The 26,147-nt window shown below is 41.7% G+C and overlaps 1 protein-coding gene across 5 annotated transcripts in view; it reads left to right on the top strand.

Annotated features, from left to right (window-relative positions):
* LOC115646078 (probable palmitoyltransferase ZDHHC11) overlaps positions 1-26,147 on the top strand; it is a 99,741-nt gene that overhangs the window by 54,508 nt on the left and 19,086 nt on the right. For all 5 annotated transcript variants that reach the window (XM_030551552.1, XM_030551551.1, XM_030551554.1 and 2 more), the window contains 6 exons: positions 659-760; positions 3,732-3,856; positions 5,301-5,456; positions 12,673-12,794; positions 14,522-14,580; positions 24,161-24,269. In XM_030551552.1, the coding sequence (XP_030407412.1) occupies positions 659-760; positions 3,732-3,856; positions 5,301-5,456; positions 12,673-12,794; positions 14,522-14,580; positions 24,161-24,269 (673 nt within the window). The remainder of the gene's footprint in view (positions 1-658; positions 761-3,731; positions 3,857-5,300; positions 5,457-12,672; positions 12,795-14,521; positions 14,581-24,160; positions 24,270-26,147) is intronic.

The raw sequence follows: 26,147 nt of genomic DNA, 5'->3' as shown, positions 1-26,147 counted from the left end.
TGTCTGCCCTGAGCATGCTCCATCCACTCACAGCTCCAACCTGTTCTAGACTACATCCTCACTGTGACCTCGTGCTCTATCCAAGTTCTGCAGAGAATTAGGGCCTGGCTACACTAGAGAGTTTACTGTAAGCTCTAGTGTAGCCGCTTTAAACTGACCAGAGAAACTCTCCAGCCAACATAACACTGTCTACACCAATGCTTAAATTAGTGTAACTTATGTTGCTCAGGGAAGGGGGGGGGAATGATTTCTTCACTCCTCATGAGTGACATCAATTATGCCAACATAAGCTGTAGTGTAGACATAGCCTTAGAGGGACTTTACCTGCAGTTGCTCTTCCCACCTGCCAAGGGATCCTGGGATATCAGACACAAACTGAGAGCAGAGAGACTGTCTCTCCTGTGCTCCTTGCTGGTGGCATGGCCGTATAGGAGGACAGTGAGAGGAATCCTGATTAGAATGCAGAGGGGTGAGGAATTGTAGGGGGATGGGAAAGGCTATGTGTCTTGGACTGCTTGTGATTTCTTTGTTTTTGGGGGGTAATATAGAAACCTGTTATAAGACATCTGTCTGTCAGAGACTGCCAGTGTCTCCATAAGTGTGGCCTGTTTTGCTGACTAATTCTCATTCCATTTTATTTATATCTTTTTGTTTTTAGAGGGCCAAAAGCCAAACACTGTAGTGCCTGTAATAAGTGCATTGCGGACTTCGATCACCACTGTAAGTGGCTCAATAACTGTGTGGGAGGCAGAAATTACTGGTAAGCCAATATGAGCTAGCTTTGATAATATTGATTTGTCATGGAGAAATCAATGGGCACTAAGTGTACTTCACAATGAACTAGATGATTCCCCACCCCCGCCACCCCTTTTGAGGACATTTAACTGCTTGGTAGGGATTGGCTGATTTGGAGGGAACATTCTTATGTCAGCAGCCTTTTATTCAATGGTGGAAAGGTGAGGTCAAGTTAATGACTCCTCCCTGGGAAATCAGTTTTAAATATATCCCTTTCCTCCCCCATATGGCCCAGAAACATCCAGTTTTCACTATGTTTGCAGTTCATTTCTAATAAGTCCACTGTACCAATCTATGTGCTAGCCAGGAAGTTCATCGACCGCTATATCGAGTCACAATAGTTATGGCAGATATATGTTCACTGTCCAATCTGAGAGTTAATTCTTATCTTGCAAGATTTGATCTTTGAATTAAATAAGTGTCTTTAGTTGGTATAGTCTGATCTGTACTAAGCGTATTGTTGCTATTCTGTAATTAATAAAACTTGTGCTTTAAAAAATATCTTTTGTTGTACCGTAGGCATTTCCCCAACCTCCCCGCACTCACCAATGGTGAGAAGTGGAGCAGCCTGGCCTCAGCCCACTCTACTCCGCCAGCTGCAGCGCTCTGCTTCCTGCCACCGGTGAGTGCAGCGGGCGTCTTTTGCCAACCTCCCTGCACTTACCGGCAGCGGGAAGTGGAGCGCCGCGGCTGGGAGCTGACGACGTGTAGCGGGCGGGGCCACATTGGTCCGTTTCCCGCCGCTGTCAGTGAGTGCGTCAGGGGGTGGGGGTTATGGATAGGGGTTGGAGCAGTCGGGGGCAGAGTGCAAGGGGGGTGATTAGGGACAGGGGTCTCTGGAGGGGGCGGTCAGGGAACAAGAAACCGGGGGGGGGGCAAAGCAAGTTCGATATAACGCGGTCTCATCTATAACATGGTGAGATATTTTTGTCTCCCAAGGACTATATTATATCGGGGTAGAGGTGTAATATTATTATTACCTTCCTATAAGGAAGGTAAAATAGACTGAAGCAAACCCAAGTGATATTTGTTTTACCAAATCCCCCTTGTTTTTGAATTCTGCATGCCAGTCTTCAGTTTGTAAAGTAGCCAACTACTGGTCATGAGGAAAGACGCTTTAAAGTGAGAGCCTGCTACCTACTCTATGGATATATAAAGATATATATGTGAGCGCTTACAAAAAGAGTAGGACAAAATGTGAGCTGCTTCAGCCCCTGAATAGGGTTTGTGGTGAAGATTGTGTAAATTCTTCTTCACATTTAAAATGCCACAAGCTGAATGGAAAAGAAAAAGCTGAATTGTTTGAACAGAAGAGTAACAAAGGGAGTGTGAGTGAAAAATGACAGGAGTCTATATTTCGTAGTGAAGCCAGAGTAACTCAAGTGGTTCTTTGTTGTGCCACACTTTAAAACAGACTCTAGAAAATGAGAAGTAGGTGAGGTTCTTTACTCTATGTTAGAGAGATTAATAGGGGCTATGTTTAGAGGGATTTAATTTGGTCGGTGGGTGGAACAATCTTTTGACCTTGTTCCATTACCCTGGCTAGTAGCAGATGGCTCTGGGGTATAAGCTTTCAATCCCATGGTGTAACAGGTATGTAGTAGATGGCTTGGGAGTCGTTGGGTGGAAAAAAGTCTTGTTGCCATTATAAAATACTCTGGGGTCATATACACTATTGAGACAGATTAGGGTTTATTGGGCAGCAGTGGATGGGTAAGGGATTTGGAGTGTAGCTGTGCTCAAGTACCACAACCGTGTTTTGGAGCCAGAGGCTTATTTTTCTAGGTGATTCCAGTGCAAATTTGGATGATACTTCAGGAGTGACCTTAGATGTCATATTGTACATAGCATTCATGGGGCTCTCCCTAATGGGTTTTGGCACTCAATTTAAAGCTAACTTGCTTTGGATTTGATCTCTGATTTGGAGGGGCTGCGGATGATAAATGTTCTCATTTTAGTTTGGCGTCAGGGCTTACCCATTGCTCTCTCTGATGCGGTGGAACCATTTTATTTGCTTAACCACAAAGACAGGTGGCCCAGTAGGGTTTCAAAACTCTTTAAGGGAGAATATTCAATGTCAATGCATGTGGACTACTCTTCCAGTGGTCCGGTTAGACACGGATTTATTTGTCCTCTACTCTCAGCAGGGTTGTTCTAATTCCCCCAGCTTTGCATCCTCCCCACAGGGTCAACCTTTTCTTCAGGCAGCCTGTGATAGAGGTAATGGAAAGAGAAGAGCAGAAGGCTGAGTGCTGGCGACAGAAACCAACCTCTAAATCTGATTGATCATATCCTATCACTTTTGAAGTTTTATGCAATGACTGTAATGGAAACAAAAAGGAAGTTTTCTTCTCTTCCATTACAGCCACTGAAGTTACAATTGACAGCACTGGTGAACCTGGGTTCCCTTGTCACGGCACAACCCAGATTGTCTGTCTTCATCTATGGAAGTCCTATGTTGTTTGGTTCCTTCTTGGCTAATTTACAAATTTGCCTCTTCTATTCCATTGGCTTAAGTCATTTGAGAAACACAAGCTATCAGGTTTAAACATCTTGGGGCTGGAGACAGGCTGTGTTTGGTGAGCAGCCAAAGATGCTGAAATTCATACCATTGGACCGACAGAGCCCAATTATTTGTTTGACCTTCAGTGGATGCCTAAGGCATATGGTTTCATAGGCTTTTTCTTGAGGCAGTGGCCTGTGGGGAGTGGAAGGAGTTAAGTGTTCATTTGTTTGTGGGTGTTTGAGGATGTGAATGAAGTATTTTAACTGAGAATGATGTAGTTTCATACTTGTATTTTTTACTTGAAAGGTATTTTATAAATAAATAAATATTTATCTTTTAAATCCGTGGAAGTTCATGAAGCTTCATATCTGTGAAGGTGCATCTCTGGTCATCCTCTGAGTATAGTGTTTTCTTTCTCTTATGTACATAGGTTTTTCTTCAATGCTGTTGCCTCTGCTGTTCTTGGTGTCTTCCTCCTGATACTGGTGATCCTTTATGTCTTCATCCAATACTTTGTGAATCCAGCAGAACTACGCACAGCACCTCAGTTTGAAAGTATTTTTCCACTGACTTAAAATATACTGTGTACTTTTTATGTAGTTTGTCTAATAGTACTGCTCCCAGAGATCCAGTTATGTATTAACTTCATTGAAAGAAGATGTCAGTAGGATTTCTTGGTCAGAAGGTTGTAGGTTGACACTAGTGCAGTGCTGGGAGGATGCTATATTGTTAAAGATGTCATTCTTTAGATGAGAAATTAAAGTGAATTCTTCCTGTCTCTTCTGCTTTTCTTGCTGAAAGTTAAAGATTTCATATCTTTTCCCAAGATTAGGGAATATAACCCCTGTGTACAGACCACCATATTCCTGACCTGGTAATAAAACAAGTCCCTGTATATGATGGACTTCTGAGTCCAACAATGGCTGCTGTGTTTTGCCTATCTAGCCAACTAATTTACTGTGTAAAGCATATGAATTTAAACTGTCTTCACATTCAACTAGAGGAGTTTTACTGCATACATATGACTTAGGAGTGCACACAGATATGTAGAAAAAGTATGTCAAGTTAAAGTGCTTTTAAATACCCATAAATTACTGAGATATTCTACTGGCCCTAATCTAAATTTTGTTTCTAGCTGTATGAGAAATACTCTTAAGTATGTAATATCTAAAAAAGATATTTATATCAATTTTTCCGTCTTCCATAACACTGGACATGGAGATTTAAACTCAAGGCTATTTTAAATGATTTAGAGAGATGTACATTTTCTAGACTTCCAGAAATTAGTTGGGGAGATGGGGGAGAAGTATAGGTCAATCTGGCACTCATTCAAGAGAGGCATTGCTGGAGCCAGATGTGTGTGATGCAAACCTTCCCCATGTAACTCTTCTAATTACACCTTAATCCTGACCTGTAATACCTTCCTACCATTCCATTTCTGAGATTCTCTTTGAGCAGAAGGTAATTGTGCCATGGTTAGCCAGAGCTTTGTGAGGTGGGTCTGGCTTAGACCGCTAGATCTGTGACCTGAATCAAGATGTGAATCCAGATCTCCCGAAATGCTGGGACAGTGCTTTAGGGTAAAATTTTCAAAAGCACTTCTAAGTACCATTTTTCAAAAGTGGTGAAGTACTTAGCCTCCTACGTCCCATTGACTGTCAATGAGACTTAGGCTCCTAATTCACTTACTTGCTTTGGAAAATTTTACCCCCAGCTTGTTACACTCCCGCACTCTTCAGTTTTTGAGGATCCATGAGTAGTCCAAGTATTAAACAGAGCTAGGAAGTCTTATTTATCCTTCTGGTTCTGTTTTAGAATTTTTTTTTAGATCAAAACAAATAAGAGGTGAATAGCCTTGTGCAAAGAACAGTCAAAAAGCCCAGTTGTTAAGAGAGAGTTACTTGAGCTGTAGGAGAGACTGTGGGTAGCTTGTTTTTTCCTATTTCCATTACCAGAAGGATGAAGTGTTTTATTTTCCCCCTTTACTTTGCCCTGGTAGGAGTCATTGAAAACAACACGTGGTTGGCCTTTCTCCCTGTTGCTCCTGCGGAGACTACAGCAGCTGGAATCCTGGCTATAGCGGTGATCACTGTGCTCCTGGGAATGGCATCGCTTCTGCTGCTGGGACACTTGTTGATATTTCATCTTTACCTCTGTATGTAATATTTCTCTATAAGCAGATGGGCAGTGATTGTTTCAGGAAAATCCTTCTCGTCTGTTGCGATCAATGACTACAAAAGTTCCATCTTTTTATTTTGTTTTAAGTATCTATAAACCCAAGTCTGGAGAACTTCAGCCTCAATGGCTGAAGCACGTTAGTTATAAGCAGCTGAGAACAGAGAGTTATAACAGAAAGTGTTAGGTAACTCTATCCCCAATAATGCATTATGTTTTGCATGCACAAATGCAGTTTGGCCAGAAAATTTACCAATGACAGAAAAAGACAAAGACTTGATTATTTGAATTAGCTTAATTACCAAAGAGTGAACATCACCCTGGGGAAGATTCTGCATACAAAGTGAAATGTATACTCTTCCTATAAAGCGGAAAGAAATAATTCTGCTTCCTTTTAAAGGGTTTACTTTTAAGAGAGTCTAAAGAGGGATCAAAGATGCACTTCATTTGGCATTTTAAAATCAAGTTGTATGTCTTCCTAAAGATATGATAGTTCAATGAGAAGTTTCTGGGCTTGATGCATGAATTATGGGATGAAATTCTATGGTTTTTGACTAGATAATCATAATCCCTGCTGGCCTTAAAATCTATTAATCTACAAATACATACTTTCATGTGGTTAACTATCTTTCAGTATCTTCCTTGGTCAATATTGGACCAATATTTGTAATCTTGTGTCCCTTCAACTTTTCGGTTTTCCAAAGAAAAGAACTTGATTCTTATTTGCATATTGTTTGACATGCAGACATTCGGAAGTGCTGGAAGACTATTTTCTTTAGTATTTGTTTATTTTATTTTTAATTTTCCACTGCTTTGGTGGATATACATAACAGTTCATTAACACTAAAATGCAAATGCATCCAATGTATGTTTTTAGGTACAGTGAAGTTGAAAGTTTCTCTGTGCCACTTGAGTGGGGGAGAACATCTAGAGTATATTCAGTGTCAATGCATCGCTTAAAGCATCTTCTTGCAATTACAGACTAAATATATTTTAAGTACCATTTAAAATATTTATACTTTTTTTCCCCCAAATTTGTTTACCTAACTGGTTTTCAAAATAATATGAAGTACATGTAATTTCAAAGCTTCTGAATGGAACCTTCCCTCTTTCCACCCCTCTCTTGATCATCACCTCTTCCTGCCTCACTTCCACAAATGCACTTCTGTTGAAGTGATATAAGATGTAATAGCATTTTAACTGATCATATAGCCAATTGATCTTGCCAGTTGTGCTTTCTGTTTGTGCAAGAATGTGGGGTGAGAAGAACCAGCTTTTTTCAAATATCTGAGATGGAAAAGGATTCTAGATATTGGTATGTCAAGAAGTGCACTAAGCATTGAAAGGTTCTCTTGTACAGCGTGCTTTGCAAAACTGCATTCCATACTTTAATTGTAGTGTTTTTTCTCTGTGTAGATATTTTGACCTAAGCTTTTTTAAAAAAAAATTGGGAGCTTTTGAGTGTTTCTCATTTTCAAGAAGGAAACTGATTAATTACCAGTGACGTGGGTGCATCTTTATTGAAATCCACAGCATTCTATGCTTTTTCTAGTGACTCTCTTACCTTCTTACTGTATTTGATCAGATTAAAGGTTCCAGAGTACTTCACTGGTAGCCTAGCTTTCTTCATGTTTTTCTTTTTGAAGTCCAGAGTATGGGGTAGTACTAAAATAATTATTACCAAGATGTTTGACCTTTTCAGATGTGCTTCTTGATAATGTTTTGCCATAGTCACGTGACTACTCAAGAATCAGACTTTGACTTTTTTATAATTTTTTTTAATCATCCTTTGATTGCTTTGACAAAACATGATATATTTAAAAATTATCCATACCTGTCGAAATAGATATTCACATACCTCTTGAAAATTAACTGTTTGGGCTGTGTAGGTAGGTTGTAAGATATAATTAAATATCCATGATATTCACACCATTGCAAATATTCTTTGAACTTAATAGCCACAAAACTTCTATTCCCAGAAAACTTGTAATTTAGTAAAAGTGGTAAATAGAGATTTATTTATTTATTTATTTAAATATAAAGGTTTTAGAACATCTGAATTCCAAACAAACATTTGAAAATTAGGAAATGTATAGTATCTTTCCACAATCACCCTTTGAAATCACTTGCTATAAATGCAAACATAATGCTATGCTTCATTTTTTTATGTCAGTTCTCCTTTGTAGAAGAGATGGAAGTGACTTATTGTGTCATCAGATGGAACTCTCCGGCAGTACAGGATTTGTCACTGTAGTCATAGGCGGCGGGTTATATGGGCTCAAGGTGCCCGGGCTCCAGGAATATTCAGGGCCGGGTGCCCTGCTCCAGCAATATTTGGAGCTGGGTCTCTCCCCTGGCCCTGCCTGGATCAGGCCCTGGCCCCAGCCGGGCCCCGGCCCCCACGGGTCTCCCCCCACCGCCCCACCCCACTGCGTCCCTGCCTGGAGCGGGTCCCAGCCTCCGCCTTCCACCCCCCTCCCCTGCAGCCCTCCTCCAACGAGTCCCGGCCTGCTCGCCCGCTGCCAGAGATGGCTTCGGCAGAACGGCTGTCTGCTGCCCCGGGTCCTAGTGCCTGCATCCAAAAATGGCTAAGGCAGGCTGCCCTTATCCTGCCTAGCACTGAGCCTCTCCAGCGCCTGAAACCCTCATCCTCAGCCCCAACCCTCATCCCCCTGCACCCTGATCCTCTGCCCCAGCCAGAGCCCTCATCCCCCCGCACCCTGAGCCTCTGCCCCAGCTCTGAGCCCCCCGCATCATGAACCCCTCATACTCAGCCCCAACCCTCATTCCCCTGCAGCCTTATCCTCTGGCCCCAGCGTGCACCACCTCCCCTCCTTACCTACAGTAACCACCATCCCCAGCTGAAGCCTGGACAAAACTCCGTCCCAACGCCTGGCACCCATCATCCCCTCCTGCACACCCACCCCCTGCCCCAGCCAGAGCCTGCACCCAGCACCCAACCTCCCTCCCAGAGCCTTGCAGCCCTCACCCCTTCCTACATCCCCACCACCAGCCCACGAGCCTGCACCCAAACTCCATCCCAAAGCCTGCAGCCCTCACCCCCTCCTGCCACACCCACCCTGTGTCCCCAGCCTGGAGCCTGCACCCAGCACCCAAACTCCTTCCCAAAGCCTGCACCCCTCCTGCACCCTAATCCCTAGCCCAGGTACCTGCACCCCAGACCTCCCCCCTGAAACCCCGCCCAGAGCCCTTAGGCAGGTGGAGGCAGAGTTGCAGAGTTTGAGGGGGCAGAGTTGGGGCAGAGTTGAGGGGGCGGGTTCTGGGCACCACCAAAATTTCTACAAACTTGCCTCCCATGACTGTAGTTTATGATCTAGTCATAAATGTCTATCCATCGTATAAAAGTTGCGAAGGATGCTGAAACTATGCATGGTTCTTGATAGAAGTTATCATTCCGTGAGAATTTCTGAAGCACTTGGAATGTTTTTCCCTACAGTGCACACAGTATTCAGTTAACCTTCCAGCAAAGTTTTTAATAGAACCTGGTTTGCTAACTCTCCTTAAGGATTAGTTAAAGCAACACTTGGGCATTCATAGGCTAATGTTGTTGTTGTTTTTATTTGTTTACTGTGAAAGGCCAGTAAGTTAAACTTTTTGCAAAATGAAATACTAGTAATGTTTGGAGGTTTCAGATCTTAAATGGCCAGTGTATATTCCAACTCTAGCTTTAGAATACATGTTCTTCTCTGGCAGATATCAAACATACAAAATCAAGTGGAGAAAGACATTTTTTGATGGATGTTAAAGGGCAAATGGTATAAAATTTAGCTTTATGAAAAAGTCTTAACCCTTACTATGGAATTTGCTACTGAGACTCATAATTCCACTCTAATGTTTTGAAGCACTGAAGTATGTGCACTTTATTGTTGCAATGCACTCAAAAAGGATAAACTAGTATATGTAAAAGGCTTTGACAAAGAAAAAAACAGTTATATTTTAGTGCAACTTAATATTACACTGTTGTATACTTGCATTTATAGCTACTTTTCTCAGCCAGGCTATGATTAGAGAGAAGTTTGCTGATTCTTGGTCAATCAGTGCAGATGTTTGGGAATAGTACCTCCCAGCCAGCAGGTGGAGGTAATACAATGAACACTTTTGGTGGTGTCATCCCTCTATATGAGGGGCTTGCTTGTTCACCACAGGTCTAGTTCTCTCCCAGGCAGGTAGAGAAAGCTACACAGTGCCCTGAAAAAAAGAAAAGTGGACCTGGAGTCACTCATAGGAGAAGACTCCTGTAGCTGACTGGCTACCCCTGGGCAGGGTATTGATAGGGTTATGGCTCTAACTCCTGCTTTTGTGGGCAGCATGCTTCCAAGCCAGGGAGCCCCTTCTGAGTCACCTGAACCTCATGCCCCCCAGAGAGGCCCTTTTCCTTGCTGCAGGGCAGCCTCTTCTGTGCTTTCAAACATCCCAGAACTGGCCACATGTTTAAACTCTGCCACAGCTCCTCTTTCTCTGCTCCCAGAGTTAGGGGACAAATCTGGGCTGACTGCTTCAGCTGTTCCCCCGCACATGTCCCTCCTCCCGGGACCCCCGCATGGAGCCAGGGAGAGCTGCACTGTATTCATAGCTCGGACTTGAGGGCAGCTGTGTTGGCTGTGAGGTGCTCAAAAAAAACAACAGAGTGAGAACAGGGAACGGTGAAAATGGCCTCAGGAATTCCGCAAGTGCAGGAAAAAGGAAAATACTCTGGCTTAAAAACCCCCAAACACCTGCCAGAATTACCCAGTAATCTCCTATCAACTCTTGCAGATCTTCGCAAGCACTTCCAGTTCATCCATGAGTCAGGCACGGGGATTGTCCGGGGATGGAACTACCAAACAGGCTAACCAAGTCAGTTGTACTTGTTTTCCCAGAATGAATGCAAAGGTACTTGCTGAAAATCCTTGTGTAGAAATGTTCCCATTTTAAGGATAATGAGGGTCGCCTAGACCTGACACAAACAGAACCTTGGCGCAGGGGACAAAAAGGGGGTTCATGATGTCTGGTCCCATGCTCCAGGTGCCCATGCAGTGGGGTCTGCAATCGCATATACCTCTGGTAGCAGCGAGGAGAAGCAGCACTAGCTGACCCACTACCCATTCAGGTTTGGCCCCACCAAACCTTGGCCCCACAAACCTCGTCATGAAAAGAGGGTAACGGGACCAAAATTGAGTGAATGGTGTTGTGCATGGGGGTGTGGGCCACAATGCCACTCAATTCTGGTCTCACAGCCCCTCTGTCGTGATGGAGGAGGCATGGTCATAGTGGGCAGTGGGGCAGCCAGTGTTGCTCCTCCTCATCAGGACTTCCCCCCACCCCCGCCAGGGGCCTGCCCATCCTCGCCCCACTTCCAACAGCCTGCATCCTCTCTCAAGGTGGGAAGGAACACTGCAGCTGGGTGGGCCTAGAAGGTAAGGGCTGATGATGGTGCTGACCAGGCAGGCAAGGTGCTGGGGCCATCAGCTGCAGTGGGGATGGCTCCACAGGGTTTGACAGTGTGTACACAGGGAAAAATTTTGAGGGGTGCCTCTGTGTCTGTGTACACAGCCTATTTCTCTAGAGCAGTGCCTCAGCCTGCACAGAAACTGCTATGGGAAATGGTGAAAAAACTTGTTTAAGAAGGTATCAGGATTTTTTCCCTCATGTCTTCAGGCTACTTGGCCTGTTGTTGCTGTTGATTAGGAACGGGGGAGAAAGGAATTTGTGGCTTGGTTTTCTTCCAAATCTGCTAGAACTACTGGTACAGCAAGCAGATCTAAAAAGTTAAATCACTTGTTTTTCCTTCAATATGTTCATTTCAAAATGTATTGATCAGAGACAATGGATGAGAAAAAGCAATCAGATTCCTGCTCCCTTACATTTTCCTTGTTCTTGGGGAAATATACCAGTATCTGGTTACTGTGTGAGATTGGATGGTAGAAACTGACAAAAGAAAGTTTACTGAAATGTAAACCACAGGAATCTCATCTGGTTTCATGTTTCATCACCATCTTGAAATACCAATCATATATGTAGACAGAGTTGCTAAGATTAACAATCAATTGGGGTAAATTTTTTAGCTTGTATCAAAATTGCACAGACTTTTGGCCTGCTTTCAGTGTTGAAAGTTGGCCATTTTGAGTGCATTTTATTTAAGAACACAAGAATGGCCATGCTGGGTTAGAGCAATGGTCCATTTAGCCCAGCATCCTATCTTCCAATGGGGGCCAATGCAAGATGCTTCAGAGGAAATGAACAGATCAGGGCAATTATTGAGTGAGCCATTCCCTGTCATCCCAGGAACTGGCAGTAAGAGACTTAGGGACACCCAGAGCATGGAGTATCATCCCTGACTATCTTGGCTGATAGCCAGTGATGAATCTTTCCTCCATCAACTTATCTTATTCTTCTTTTAACCCAGTTATACTTTGGTCTTCACAACATCCCCTGGCAATGAGTTCCACAGATTGGCCATGCTTTGTGTGGAGAAGTACTCAGTGATATTGGGTTCTTTCTAAAAGGAAATTACAAAGTGAAACTTCAAAGTTTCCATCAGCATGGATTGAAATTGAAGAGAACTTTCACACAGAGACACAGCCAGAATGAAATAGCTCAGTTTGAACAGCTCTACTTGCTATTCAAAGCTTAGATGGAAGCTTCTTAACTCTATCTTCTCTTTTTGAAAGAAATATTAGGTGTTCACAGTCTTTTCAGGACTTTCTGTGCTCTGAAGATGGTATAGTGCAGCCTCTTGAAAACCTGTCTGTCATTCTGCCAGTAACAACTGGTTGCAGCTGCATCACACTGTACAACATTGCAGGGACACTTTTCCACTGTTACATCATTATAAGTGTGTTGATTTACAGTTTCTAATTCCAAATCCCACATGATGATGATTGATGAAGCTGAAGTTCATTACAACAGAATATCCATAAGGAAATACAATTCTACCAAGTGCTACGATGACTAGATGCTATTGATGATAGAGATGAAACAAAATGGCCACTTCATGGCCTTTCAAGTGTGCTAAATATAAATTCAGAAACAAAGAAATACACATTGTGGATCCTTGATTCAGGGTGGTGTAGGGAGGTTGGATAATCTATTTAAAATGTGGTGCTATGGGGTTGGTGTGTGTGTGTGTGCTGTATATTGCTTAGCTACATGGGATAGTTTAAATTAATTGTAGTATTATTCTTTGTTGTAAACAGTGGGCAAGAAGCTGAGTACTTTTGAGTATATGACAGAGCAGCGACGCACGCAGAATACCAGGGACCCAGAAAGTGATGTGGAAATCACAGAAAATACATCTGTTAGAATGGATCCCCTACAGGTAGGATCTTGTTCCCCTCCTGCATCCAGAAATCCATCTTCTTTTTGGTGCCTGTGAGTTCTGCAAAGTTAGTGTTGGAAATTGATATGGTGGGCCAGAAATCTAGGAATTCCATCACCTGAGAAGGAAGGATTCTTTGATAACTAACAGATGAGCTCAGGAAAAGTTTACACCAAATCAGCAAAAATGCTGATAAGGGATTTTTTTTTCCCAGCGAATTGTCTTACTATAGGTAGCTTGGTAAATGCTTGGTAAGTGCTATCTCATGATGAAGGATGGACCTTAAACCATAAACCCCCCTGCAAAAACCAATTTGCATCCAGCATAAGTTTAATTAAAAAAACAAGCTGATGGTGTACCGGACTGTTGCCTTCACCACCCATTTATATGGATGTGCATTCTGGCATGTTGGTTTTTTTCACTATGTCCACCTGAAAAGTTTCCACCAGCTAAGTGGCAGTGCAAAATCACCAATGTTGAGGTGCTGAAGCACAGAAGGACCATGAACAGTGAGGTCATACGATTAGAATTCAGCTTTGTGTCCACATTTAAAAATTGTTACTAGTTAGCAGCTGAAAAGCTACAGAATGCCAGCATTCTGAGCTGAAGCTAGAGAAGCAAACAAGGCAAACATTATAAATAAAAAAATGAGGACTGTCTGCAGTTTAACCTAAAACTCTATCTCATCGGTATTGCCACCTCTTAGCATTCAGAAGTTTTGATTCATGCTCCCCAAAATGTATGAGAGTGGCTTAAAAATTCTGAGCATTCCGTTTTGTTTTTAAGGTGGAGTTCTTTTTATTTGCTTTCCAGTTTTTGAGCTCTTCAGGTTTGTTTTCAAGCTTTCCTTCCCAATTATGAGGGCTATAAATTTCCTACCTTTTTTTATTCCTTAAATGAAAGCTGACTTGTTCAATCACTTGAGTCTAAGAGGTGGAGGTTTAAGAAAAGCACCAGATATCATGACTTTTGATTAAAATCATAAATGGCAACATTGTATCATCAACAACACCAGAAGACAAAAATCTTGCAGCTGACTGTGAATCGTCTAATAATGTATTCATGTGGGAATGAGTGCCTCTTCTCTTGGTCTTAAAAATGGCAGATGCTATTGTCCATCATAATAACTTCTTTCTTTAGTAGTCATCTTTATATTCAAAGAGCTACTAGATGTCGTGTGGTCTGACTTTCAGGTACAAGTATTGCTTTGAACATTTGATACTATCTACATTTAATATGAAACCTCAACATCTACACTCTTAAGAAGAATGCATAACCTACTGTAAAAATGTTGCCACCCATTCCTCCTGCTTTTCTCTAATCTTCCCATTTCTTGTTTTCTTCTGTGTAATGTGGTTTCTGACCTGTAGATTGAAAGCCTTTTGCGGCACAGACTCTGTGTGTGTGAGTGAGAGAGATACCTGTGATAGAGATACCTAGCATATTGTTGAGTGCTGGATAAATAAGATCAATTATTATATTAAAACAGGAGATTTTGCCCACCCACAGAATGAGGCTTATTCAGTAACAAGTAGAGTTTGTTTATTTGTTTAATAGATTAGCATACCATTTTAAAAATGTATTTAAATTGCATTATACAAATATTTGTTTTGCCTCATTTGCTCAAAGCAATATAAAACTTCCCAAAACTATTGTCTAGAGACTGTCTAGAGGTACAAAATTCTAACACGTGGTGGGGGTTTTGTTTGTTTTTTGGATTTTTTTAGGATTTGTCTTTAGCAAGTCAACAAAAGGAGTGTGAGGTTTCAGTTTCATCTCAATCTGGGTGAGTTAAATATAAGATTAAATAGAATGTATCCATGTTTAAAGCCTCCCTTAGCTGTGCATAACTGCAGTGAATAATTTTTGTCTGAAGATTTAAAAATTGGTGTTCGATTCAAATCAGTGTGTGATGTCTGGCGCAGGGATCATGTGTGGTGCAATGCCACGTTCGTTATTAGTATTTAGCAACAATGACCTTGTATCATATAAAGACAAATCGTGGTGGTGGCAGCTTCACAGTAAAGGTAATATTGTGATTTGTAGGAAATTCGGGGGTAAAATCCCTCTTTTAAATACCTTAAAGATTAGATTGTTTCACCAAACTTAGCATATTAATTTCTTAGAGGACAATTGAATTTTCTATGACGTTTTCAGACAATCATCTTGCAAGATTTGAGAAGGAAGCATTGAAAAGTGGCCCCTGTATAAGTTTGGTCCTGGGAGCCTAACGCTTTTGTCTCTTCAGATCTAACAGACTAGAGTCCATACCAACTCCAGACTTTACACACACCTTTGGTAACATCTCAAGCATGGCTGCATTTAAAAAAAAAATCTAAGTATTCCTTTTTTCTCATAATTTACTTCTCCACAATGGGAACTTAGTGGAAATGGTGGTCTCCATTCTTGGAATGCTGTCAGCTTGCTTTCCTGGCTGCAGCTGTGCTCAGCACAAACAGCCTGCTAGGATAGGCTGGTCAGAAGACAGGCAATGAGAGAGGGATTTCTGAGGCAGAAGAGATAGAAGAAGGGTAGCTGTCCAGGATGATAAGCCTAGTAGAGTGTACTCCTCCATAAAGCGCTGTGCTGGAGGGCTTAAAATCTGTCTTCCTTTCCCTTTCTCTCCCAAATGAGAAACCAATTTGTTATCCTAGCACTCAACATGATTGACATCTTAATGCTCTCTGCACTCTGCTGTTGGCCTTATCTCCCAGTCCCTTACACCATATAGCGAAATCTTGGTTCTATTGAAATCTATATCAAAACTCCCATTGACTTCACTGGGGCCAGGATTTCAACCCAAGGCTCCTCTCTCCTGCCTGACCTCTCTGATATAATCAGCTCCCCATTAGTGGTTCTCAGTTTAAAGGAGGAATTTGGTACAAGCAGTGAGGAGGCAGATCACACTGGGAGCACAGGTTAGAGTAAATGACTTCTTGCAATAGAGGCAGCAAGTTGAGACTGGCTTCTTCCATGATTCCTGATTTATCTTGCTTGCCTGAAGCTAGAAACCTTCCATCTTTTTATTAAGGCAACTGTACAATAAAACATTTACATGCTACATTGTACATATTCAGGATCAGATTAATATTCAAACAACCTGGTTGAAGATTCTGGTTTGCTAGTGGGGGATCCTCCCTCCTTTGAGTACACTAGAAAGGGCGACCACATTTCTAAATGCCTATCCTTTTTTTAGTGCTTTTCTTGTGTATATGCTTGTCATGAAAACTTCTCCATTACAAGGACAGTCCATATTTTACTATACCATTATTCCATAGAAGGAGAAATCACATTTTCCAGTAATGTGCAATACAAAGTCTAGCTGCTAACAATTAAAAAACATGAATTTGTTGTTCTGTTTAAAATGTAGATACTTTACTGGAGCATTAAGTAAGCAGATCAGGGGATCTCTAGAAAGCCAGGTTTTTCTCATAACATGAATCTCTTCTAATAATTCCTTCCCAAACCACCTTTTTCCTGGACGTAAACACAATTTGTGTTCCCACATACATAAGAACGGCCGTACTGGGTCAGACCAAAGGTCCATCTAGCCCAGTATCCTGTCTACTGACAGTGGCCAATGCCAGGTGCCCCGGAGGGAGTGAACCTAACAGGCAATGATCAAGTGATCGCTCTCCTGCCATCCATCTCCGTCCTCTGACTAAAATAATTGGAGATATACCAATCTCCTAGAACTGGAAGGGAACTCGAAAGGTCATTGAGCCCAGCCCCCTGCCTTCACTAGCAGGACCAAGTACTGATTTTTATCCCAGATCCCTAAGCGGCCCCCTCAGGGATTGAATTCACAACCCTGGGTTTACCAGGCCAATGCTCAAACCACTGAGCTATCCCTCCTCCTCACATATTTTCTCCTTTCTCTACAACTCCTCCAGCAAAGCACCTCCTTAAAAGCAAAAATATGATGACTCTTAACTGGAATCAAATGTCATCTATACAGCAATTTATAAACATTTTCTTTGAGTTACACAAATTGAAGATGTATATTCCCTTAACGATATACTCTCTCCAGATCAATTTCTTTGTCCAAATCCCTCTCCCACCTATTTTATCAACATCTTTTTCAATCAAAATTGTATATATCTTAGAAATTAAACTTTTTGTTTCAGCTTGCTCTTGGGTTAACTCCTCCAATATGGAGCCACCTTCTATCCAGATTTCACAATAAAATGTTTGACTTGTAAATATAAAGATCCCATATTTCAATGTTTACATTATTACATACCTCTTGGTATGATTTCAAATCAAAACAAATCAATCTTAGCTCTTACTCAATGAATAATCACTCTGCTAATAAGGAATTTATTCCAAAGAAATATTAATTAAAGTAGCTAAGGGACAAGCCCTTGGCAACAAGAAATTTAAAAAAAAAATGTCCAAATCTGCTACTGTCAGCTGCATGAATGGGTGATTTTTAAATTTTTATTTTAGTGACCTAAATTTCTTTTTAACCCAACAGTTACTATGAATAGCTATATTTGAGCTCCGATCTTCAAGTTTCACCCAGTATTTGGAAGGTCTATTATTAATCCAGTTGATCACATCTTTTAATTGTGATGCTGCATAATAATAATAATAATAATAATAAGCCAAATTAGGGAAAGCTAGTCCACCCCATTTTGTAAGCTTATACACAACTTTATACAGAACCACCCTTTTTTCTTTTTTTTTGCATATGGATTTTAATAGCGCATCCTACCATGTTTTGGATGTCCTGTCAGGGATACAGACAGGAATAGACTGAAACAAAAATAACTTTGAGAGGACATTCATCTTTATCGAGGTCACCCTAACCAAGAAATCTCAGATTTGTTCCATTCCACCAAGTGTTCTATTCCATATTGGAGGGTAATTTGCCTTAAAAATATTTTGTATATTTCTCCATAGTATTTATGCCTAAATATTTTAAAGATTTCTTTATCCATTTAAAGTTATGTCGCTGAATGCAGGGTTTTTTGTACCTTTTTAGAAATATGAATTATTGACATTTCAGATTTATTGTAGTTTATTCTGAATCCTCAACCAGTCCAGATTCTAAAGTCAGTTGTTTTGTCATTTTTAATGCAAGTTTCTGGATCCCTGCAACTATAACAAGACATCATTAGCATACAAAGCTATTTTGTGTTCTAATCCAGAAGGTGTTTTGGTGCCCTTTACTGGGTCTGTTTCTCACATTCACTGCTAATGGCTCCATTTGCCAAAGCAATCAGGGTTTCTTGTTACCCCTCCATCTTGTACCCTCTTCAAATTAAACAGAGGGGATTGATGACCATTAACCAAAATAAGCACTTGAGGATGATTATATAAGGCCAATGTACCCCTGTAAAACTGATTTCCAAACCTAAACCTTATCAAAATCTGCCTGAAGTACTCCCACTCCAGCTGGTCAAAGGCTTTCTCAGCACCCAAAGAGATTTGTGCACATTAGAACTGGTAGAATTAACATTATAGATCAAATTCAGTGTTCTTCTGATATTATCAGATAGATGCCAGCCACCAACAGACCCAAATTGCTTGAAGTGAACATATTTGATGAAACTCCATCTGTTTGCTAGTACCTTGGCATACATTTTAGCATCCACATGAATTAAAGAAATAGGTCAGTGTGATGTACAATTGGTAAGATCATTTCCTTCTTTAGGAATGACAGACTTTGCCCCTTTCCATGGATCTGCTATCTCGTTCCCCTGCAATATGTCATTAAACAACACTTAGAACTGTCTAATACTCCCCAGAAATCCAATCAAACCTGGAGTTTTATTGGATTTTTAATTTTTAATTACAACTTCAACTTCTTCTGCAACAATTTGCCCACCAAGAGCTGCCACATCATCCCCAAGAGCTGAAGTAGTTTCACAATTCTCAAGAATCTGTTTATAAGTGCAGGATTTGGATGTTCTGAAACATACAAAGTGTGGACAATGTTTCAGAAATTTGTTTTTATGCCAGTTACTAAATCTCTCTTTTTATTTCTAATCAGAGGGATGGCTGATTTATCCCGTTTCTTTTCTAACTTTCTGGCTAAAAGCATGAGAGTTTTATTGTCCTTTTCATAATATTTTTGTTTAATGTTTTTAAGTGTTTGCTCATCCTTACCTGTTTGTAGCCGGTTAGTCTTCCCTCGTACTGGAATTATTTTCTTATACTCTCTTTTAGATCCTGTAGACTTACGTTTACCTTCGAAAACAGAAAGTTCTTTAACCAAGCTCTCTTCTTCAAGAGTTCTCTGAGGTCTGATGCTTTATTTATAAGGATCTCCTTTATTATTACCTTTCAGCATCCCCGAGAACATCTTATTGATCCCCTTCATTGTCATTTTCTTCTATATATTTCTGGAAATATTCTAGCTTTTTAATTCTAAGATGGGGTCATAGAACAAAGCTCTATTCAGTCACCAGGCCTTTTTGTTTTTCTTCCTGCATGCCCTGTGTGTATATTTAATTGATCCAAAGTGGGACTAAACACCTTGTTAAAACCCCCTCTAGAATAATAGCCCTTTCCCAAAAATTGATTTATAAAGAAAGAAAGAAGCTTGTCCGTGATAGGGAGCATGTACATTGCATAAGTTGAGAAGTTTTACCATTCAAGGACCCCTTAATTAAAATACATCTGTTCTCTGTATCTATGAGCTGTGCTGAAACAATAAAAGGGAAGTGTTTATCAAAAAGCATTGCCACCCCTCTTCTATTAGATTGCCCCACCGAAACCTGTGGTATCTGTGTCCAAGAAGTATTCAGATATTTATAATCCCTTTGTTTCCTGTAAATAGATTGTACTAGAAATATCTTTTTTCAGTGATCAGAATCCCCTTTTCCTTTGATTGTTCATTCACCTAATGTTCTCATTACATTAATAAACTCACCCATGAGTGCCAAGTCTGCTCTCACTCAATATATTACCCTTTGTTAAAAGCAGTGAGACACCTCTGGCAGCCAGATGCCATGTCTCCATTATATTTGCGCCTCTTCTTTTAAATAACATTTTAGATAGAATTCCCATCGTACACACAGTGATTTTAAAACTCCCACATATATTGCTTTTTCCTTTAACATCTGTATTATTGTATCCTGAGTTTGATTTACCATAAATTATAAATTCTGAGCCCTAACATTTGTATTAATATCTTTTTTATTAAAACATATACAACAATACTTAACATCTGTCTGTTCTCTTGTTCTCTCTTTTTTAATAATATTCTTGTAAAAGAACTTAATTTAACACTGTGAATGTAATAATGTTTCCAGACTCTCCTGCCTTTATCACGCTTTCAAATGCAGAGCTGAAATCATTGGATCTTCTCCTTGAAGTAGAATGGGAGCTCTTATTAACTGTGTTTGCAGTCTCATAAATTCCTATCTCTCTGTATAGTTTAGAGTGACCAGATGTCCGGATTTTATAGGGACAGTCCCGATTTTTGGGTCTTTTTCTTACATTGGCTCCTATTACGCCCCACCCCCATCCTGATTTTTCACATTTGCTGTCTGGTCACCCTAGTACAGTTGTAAGGTGCTGCCAAATGGATAAGGAGTCCTGGCCCTGAAACGCTTATATTCTAAATGTAGCATGGACCAGTTGATATAGCACTGGACTGTATGCTGGGAGACATAGGTTTTACTCCAAGCTCTTTCATGAACTTGCTATGTGACTTTGGGCAAGTCACTTAACCTCTCTGCTCTTAAGTTTCCTCATCTGTAAAATGGAGATGATGATAATGGGATAATAATGCTTATCTGTGCTTTGTGGATGTTTTCACATCTATGGATGACACAAACTGAATGGCTGGATATTGATTTTAGTGGTGCAATAATAGATAGAGAGGGAAGAAAGAAATAACAGGGGTGGGTTTTTTTGTGTGTAATTGTTTAATGCTTTTATATAGTAAACATTTGATTTAAAGTTCTACAAATTATGGCATTTTCCCTTTTGATAGCTGATTCTCTCTGTGCTTAGAGAAGAACTGAAACTTGTTTTTAATTTAAAAAACAGAAAAAATATGGAAAAATTCTAGAATCAAAGTTTTGATTTCATTTATTTGTGCCACTTTAATTTCCACTGGTCCTGACTCTTGCAGTGCAATGCTACTGGGAGTGCATGGGTCGTTACACAAAGTAAAACTATTTCCCCATGTTTATTTCCCCCCATACTGTTCCTGTCACCTTCTTGTCAACTGCTGCTGCAAGTGGACCATTTTGATTACCACTACAAAAAAAGTTTTTTTTTCTCTCTTCCTGGTAATAGCTCACCTTAACTGATCACTCTCATTATAGCGTGAATGGTAATACCCATTGTTTCATGTTCTTTGTGTATATATATATCTTCCTACTGTATTTTCCACTGCGTGCATCCAATGAAGTGAGCTATAGCCCACGAAAGCTTATGCTCACATACATTTGTTAGTCTCTAAGATGCCACAAGTACTCTTGTTCTTTTTGCGGATACAGACTAACACGTCTGCTACTCTGAAACCTGAAATATAACTCCTTTAGGCTTGATTTAACTCTCCGATGATAAGATACAACAAAACCTGAAGCAGCATACTTAGGGGATGAAATAACACTGGTATTTTGAAGAATTATTGTTTCAGCTGCTTGTAAAAATTAAAACTAATTGGCCATTAACAACGTGAATTATATAACAGCCTGGTGTTCAGCGGTGTGTGCGCAAACATGCTCTGTAATTAGGCATATGTAACCTCTGCGTCACTGATTTCAATATCAAAATTAACTGCTATTGTAAAGTTGTTGGGTTTTTTAAGGCATTTTCTTTGTCTTGAGGCTTGGAAAGTATTCATGACAATCCAAATATTTTGTATTGGCTGCCTTTGAACTGTTAATTGACTCAAGCTATAGCTCAGCAATAGAGAATAACACTAAAGGAAGACTGCGGTTTTATAATGTTAACTCTGATGTAATGTTCTCCTGCAGCAAAAGTACATGTAAGAGCAGAATGCTGTGAAACCAGGTATTTTCATGGCACGTTCTGTGTCACGGGATTTAAACTAACCTTGAACTTCTCCACTAAACTAAATTGGTTCACAGCACACGGAAAGATGGGAGCTGCCCTACCAAGTGGGGAGTCAATGCTAATTAAGGCAACTCCCATCTTTTCATGTACTGTGTTTTTATACCTGGCTACTGTATTTTCCACTCCATGCATCTGATGAAGTGGGTTCTAGCCCACAAAAGATTACACCCAAATAAATTTGTTAGTCTCTAAAGTGCCACAAGTACTCCTCATTGTTTTAGCTGATACAGACTAACACGGCTATCACCATAATTGCCAACTTTCTTCAGTGCCAGTGGGTGCCCATGCCCCCGCCCCTGGCCCCCCCCGACTCCACCCTTTCCCCATCCCCATTCCAACCCCATCCCCAAAGTCCCTGTCCCCTCCCTGCCCCATTGGATCCCTTCCCCAAACCCCCGCCCTGGCCCTGCCTCTTCCCCCCGTGCGCAGCATTCCCACTTCTCTACCCTCTGTCCCTGCCCTGAGAATCGGCTGTATTGCAGCACTGGGAGGGAGGGGGGAGAAGCAGGATGCGGCAGTGCACTTGCAGAAGAGGTGGAGGCAGGGCCGGCTTCAGGCCCCAGCCCGCCAAGCGCGAGCTTGGGATGGCATGCCGTGAGGGGGCGCTCTGCCATTGCCGGGAGGGCGGCAGGCGGCTCTGGTGGACCTCCCGGAGACATGCCTGCGGAGGGTCCTCTGGTCCCGTGGCTCCGGTGGAGCATCCGCAGGCACACCTGAGGGAGGTCCACCAGAGCCGCGGGACCAGTGAGCGGCAGAGCGCTCCCCGTGGCGTGCCGCTGTGCTTGGGGCGGTGAAATGGCTAGAGCCAGCCCTGGGTGGAGGTGGAGGTAAGCTGGAGCAGGGGAGGCAGGGCGGGGAGCTGCCGGTGGGTGATAAGCACCCACAAATTTTTTTCTGTGGGTGCTCCAGCCCCAGAGCACCCACAGAGTTGGTGCCTATGGCTACCACTCTGAAACCTGTCTTCTAGAAGAGAGGCATATGGGTAATGGATACCCCTAACAAAACCACTTGTTTAAAGAAATGTTACTTCCTGTATTGTATCCCACAATCAAGGAAGTAAAGATACCATACTTTTAACTGTACTTATAAAATTACATTATATGAAATTATCTCTGATCAGGGAAGTGTCTTTGCAGTGGGAGAACTGCAAAGATTTTTACTGATAGTATTAAGATGTGGTACCACAGAGATCTTCTCACAATCCACTGTTCTGCCTGATTCTGTTCTGCATCACTACTTCCAGTAAGATAGGAATTGGAGCTTTCTGCTAAATTGCTGGCAGCATATCTCTATGGTGAGGCCAGCAGAGGATACTATATGTGTTGTGGTACTCTGTGCCTGTTGATCAATTTGTAAAGTGGCTGTAATGCCTCCATAAGGTGTTAGGAAACGTAATGACTGTAGGCAAAGCACTTCAGGATCACTTGAGGAAAGATGCTATCTAAGTGCGAAGCAGCCAGATTTTTCAAACTGAATTGCCTAAATTATCCAGGTACATAAGTGTCCTGATTTTCAGAGTTAAACATTCACAAGTCTTGCTGACTTTAAGCAGAAATATTTGTATTTAGCACCTCTGAAAATCGAACATCTTACCGGAGACCATAAATATGGATTTAAGTGCTTAAATTTAAGCACCCAGTTCTAGAAATATTGGCTAGTATTTTGCATAATATTAGAATTTCCTCTCTTTCCCTTTGTGTATCTAGCGTGCAGTGGCCCTAGAAATGATCATTTTAATTAGTGGCCTCTTGTGCTGCTCTGCTATTAGCCCATCTTGTTCTTTCACATTTATAGCAAATGGTCAATTTCCACATGAAACTTCTTCCCTTTTTTGGACCATTGAATCATATTGCCAGACAATGAAAATGAGGAAAATCAAGTGATTCATTTTGCCATGACAAAGACCTTCCAAATCAGCCATTTCAGAAATTAAAGTCTAGTAAAAAATATTTTGTAATTTTGGGTTTAAAAGATTAAGTTGACTTTCTCTCAACTTAGTTTTATACGTCTAATGATGAGTTAGAAGTAAAGGAAGGTTCCTTTTAAATTGTGTTTTAAAAGGAATTTGTTCTTACAGACTTGTTACATATTATGCAGCCTTGGGATACCAATGAAATTTTACTGTAGGCACTGAGAACCTTTTAGCTACAAAGTAATAAATACCCAGATGCTTGCACATAAGCCACTTTTCACAAATAAGGGTTCAGTCTTGTCCTGCACAGAAAGTAAATAGAAGTGTTGCTTGAGTATAGAGACTGTAAAATCAGGGTGAAATTCAATTCTTAGCTGACATTTCTTTTTATTTCCTCTTGCTTTTTTTCTAGTGCTCTACAGTATCAGGAAACTGGACAGCTCTCCATTAAACAGCCAAGCATCATCTGTACTGAAGCATCTGATATTGCTTCCTTTACCAATTTGTCCCCTGGTCCAGAGGTAATGATGATACATTTATTACTTACAAGCAAAAATATTCTATTTTAATTTATCAGCAATGAATCTTATCATCAGAATTCAGACCATCTTAAAAAGATGAAGCAGATGCAAGCCGTGCAGAGATAAAAGAGCAGGTGCGCACTGTACTAATTTTTAGCACAGTCAGGACTATAAATGTAGCTCTGAATCCAGTGCCCCAGCCTCCACTTTCAAAATGTTTACAGCTGAACACAAGACTTTTAATTAGAGAGATGAAAATCAGTTAATAAAATTACTGGAGTCTCCTTATGAAATCCTTAATGTCATTATCCTCTCTTACAATTGCATCAGAAGGCTTTTGGAGAAATTGGCAGTCATAGTAATTCAGCAAAAAAAACATCCTAATAAGCAGAGATGAACTTTAAATTATCCATAAATAGCTTGATTAGCCAGTAAACAATCTTACCCAACCAGAGCAAGGTGGGTAATTAGATGCTCTGATTACATTCAAATAATATTGTTAAGGTTACCTGTTACTGTCCTCCGTGCATTATCCTTTTTGTAAACCTTCTAATTAAACTGCAGAATTTTCTTTCAGTAATATTTTTATTTATAGCTAAATGTTTTAGATCGAGGGACCCTAATTTAAAACTTGTCACCTAATTGATCCCTCTATCATTTGGATTAGCATATGCCTTTTATCTAACTCAGGGGTTCTCAACCTTTTTCTCTTTGAGGCCCCCCTTGACATGCTATAAAAACTCCAGTGCCCAGCAAGGGTGGGGGTGGAGGGACTCGGGGCTCCGGGATGGTAAGGGGGATCCTTGGGCGTAGGCATAGTTTGACTTCTATTTGGGGTTGGGGAAGGGACGGCAGGGCTGCACCACACAATGTGGTCCAGGAAGGGAGTGCCACCTCCACTCCCTGACTCACCTCAGCAGGCCACCCAGGGGTGATGCAACCAAAAAATATAACTCAAAGGGGAGACTCAGTTCAAAAAGTTTGAAAACCACTCAGGATGCAGGGAGGGGATAACTAGGGGCTGGGTGTGGGCAGAGGGTAGCTCAGGATGCAGGGAGGGTGTAGGTAGGGGCTGTGTGCTGGGAAGGCTCCTCCTGCGGTGGCTGCTTCCCAAAGGCTCTGCCTCCCTGTAGCCGGGTCCCCCCACCCAGGCAGCTCTTACTGGCTGCATGAGCAGTCAAAGATGTCTGGGAGCTGAGGAGCAGCCACAACCCTGGGCACCAGCAGCAGATGGGGGAATGCCACAACTGCCTGCTCCATGGCACCACCAGCCAGAGGAGCAGCTGCCCTGCACTGCCTGGCTCTGACTTCTGACCTATGACCTGGCCAGAGTATGGGGCCTGAAAGGGACTGGGGAAGAGGAGATGGGGGGAGATGCCCCTGGGACTACCCCACTCTGGGTAAGGACTACCCCACTCTGGGTAAGTTTGTGGGGGCAACACCAGGGCTCGGGGCTTCAGCCCTGTGCTGCTCACAGCTTCAGCCTGAGAGGTGCACTCTGAGGGGGGACGTCGGGGCTCCCCCGCTGCTCCCAGCTTCGGCAGGGGGCACCACTGCCGGCTTCAGCCCTGGGTTGGGGGACATGCCAGGGCTCCTCTGCTGCTCCCGGCTTCAGCCCTGGGGGGGAAGTGCCAGGGCTTCCAGCTTCTGCTCTGCGCCACTGCCAGGTCTTGGGGCACCAGGTTTAAGCCAGGGGGTTCTGCGCCTCCCCTGAAAAGTCTTGCGGACCCCCAGGGTGCCACGGACCTCCAGCTGAGAACCGCTGAGCTCACTGATTTACCTGGGAAGCTTGGTGTGGGTGTGTGTATACACGCATGTGCATAATGAGCTTTCTTTCTGTTGAAGTATTAGTGTAATAGTAAGGATGAGGAGAATAGT

This window comes from Gopherus evgoodei, chromosome 2 (genome assembly GCF_007399415.2).
Source record: "Gopherus evgoodei ecotype Sinaloan lineage chromosome 2, rGopEvg1_v1.p, whole genome shotgun sequence".
Lineage (NCBI taxonomy): Eukaryota > Metazoa > Chordata > Testudines > Testudinidae > Gopherus > Gopherus evgoodei.
Note: the sequence above shows the minus strand (reverse complement) of the source record. Positions and strands in the feature narration are given on the sequence as shown.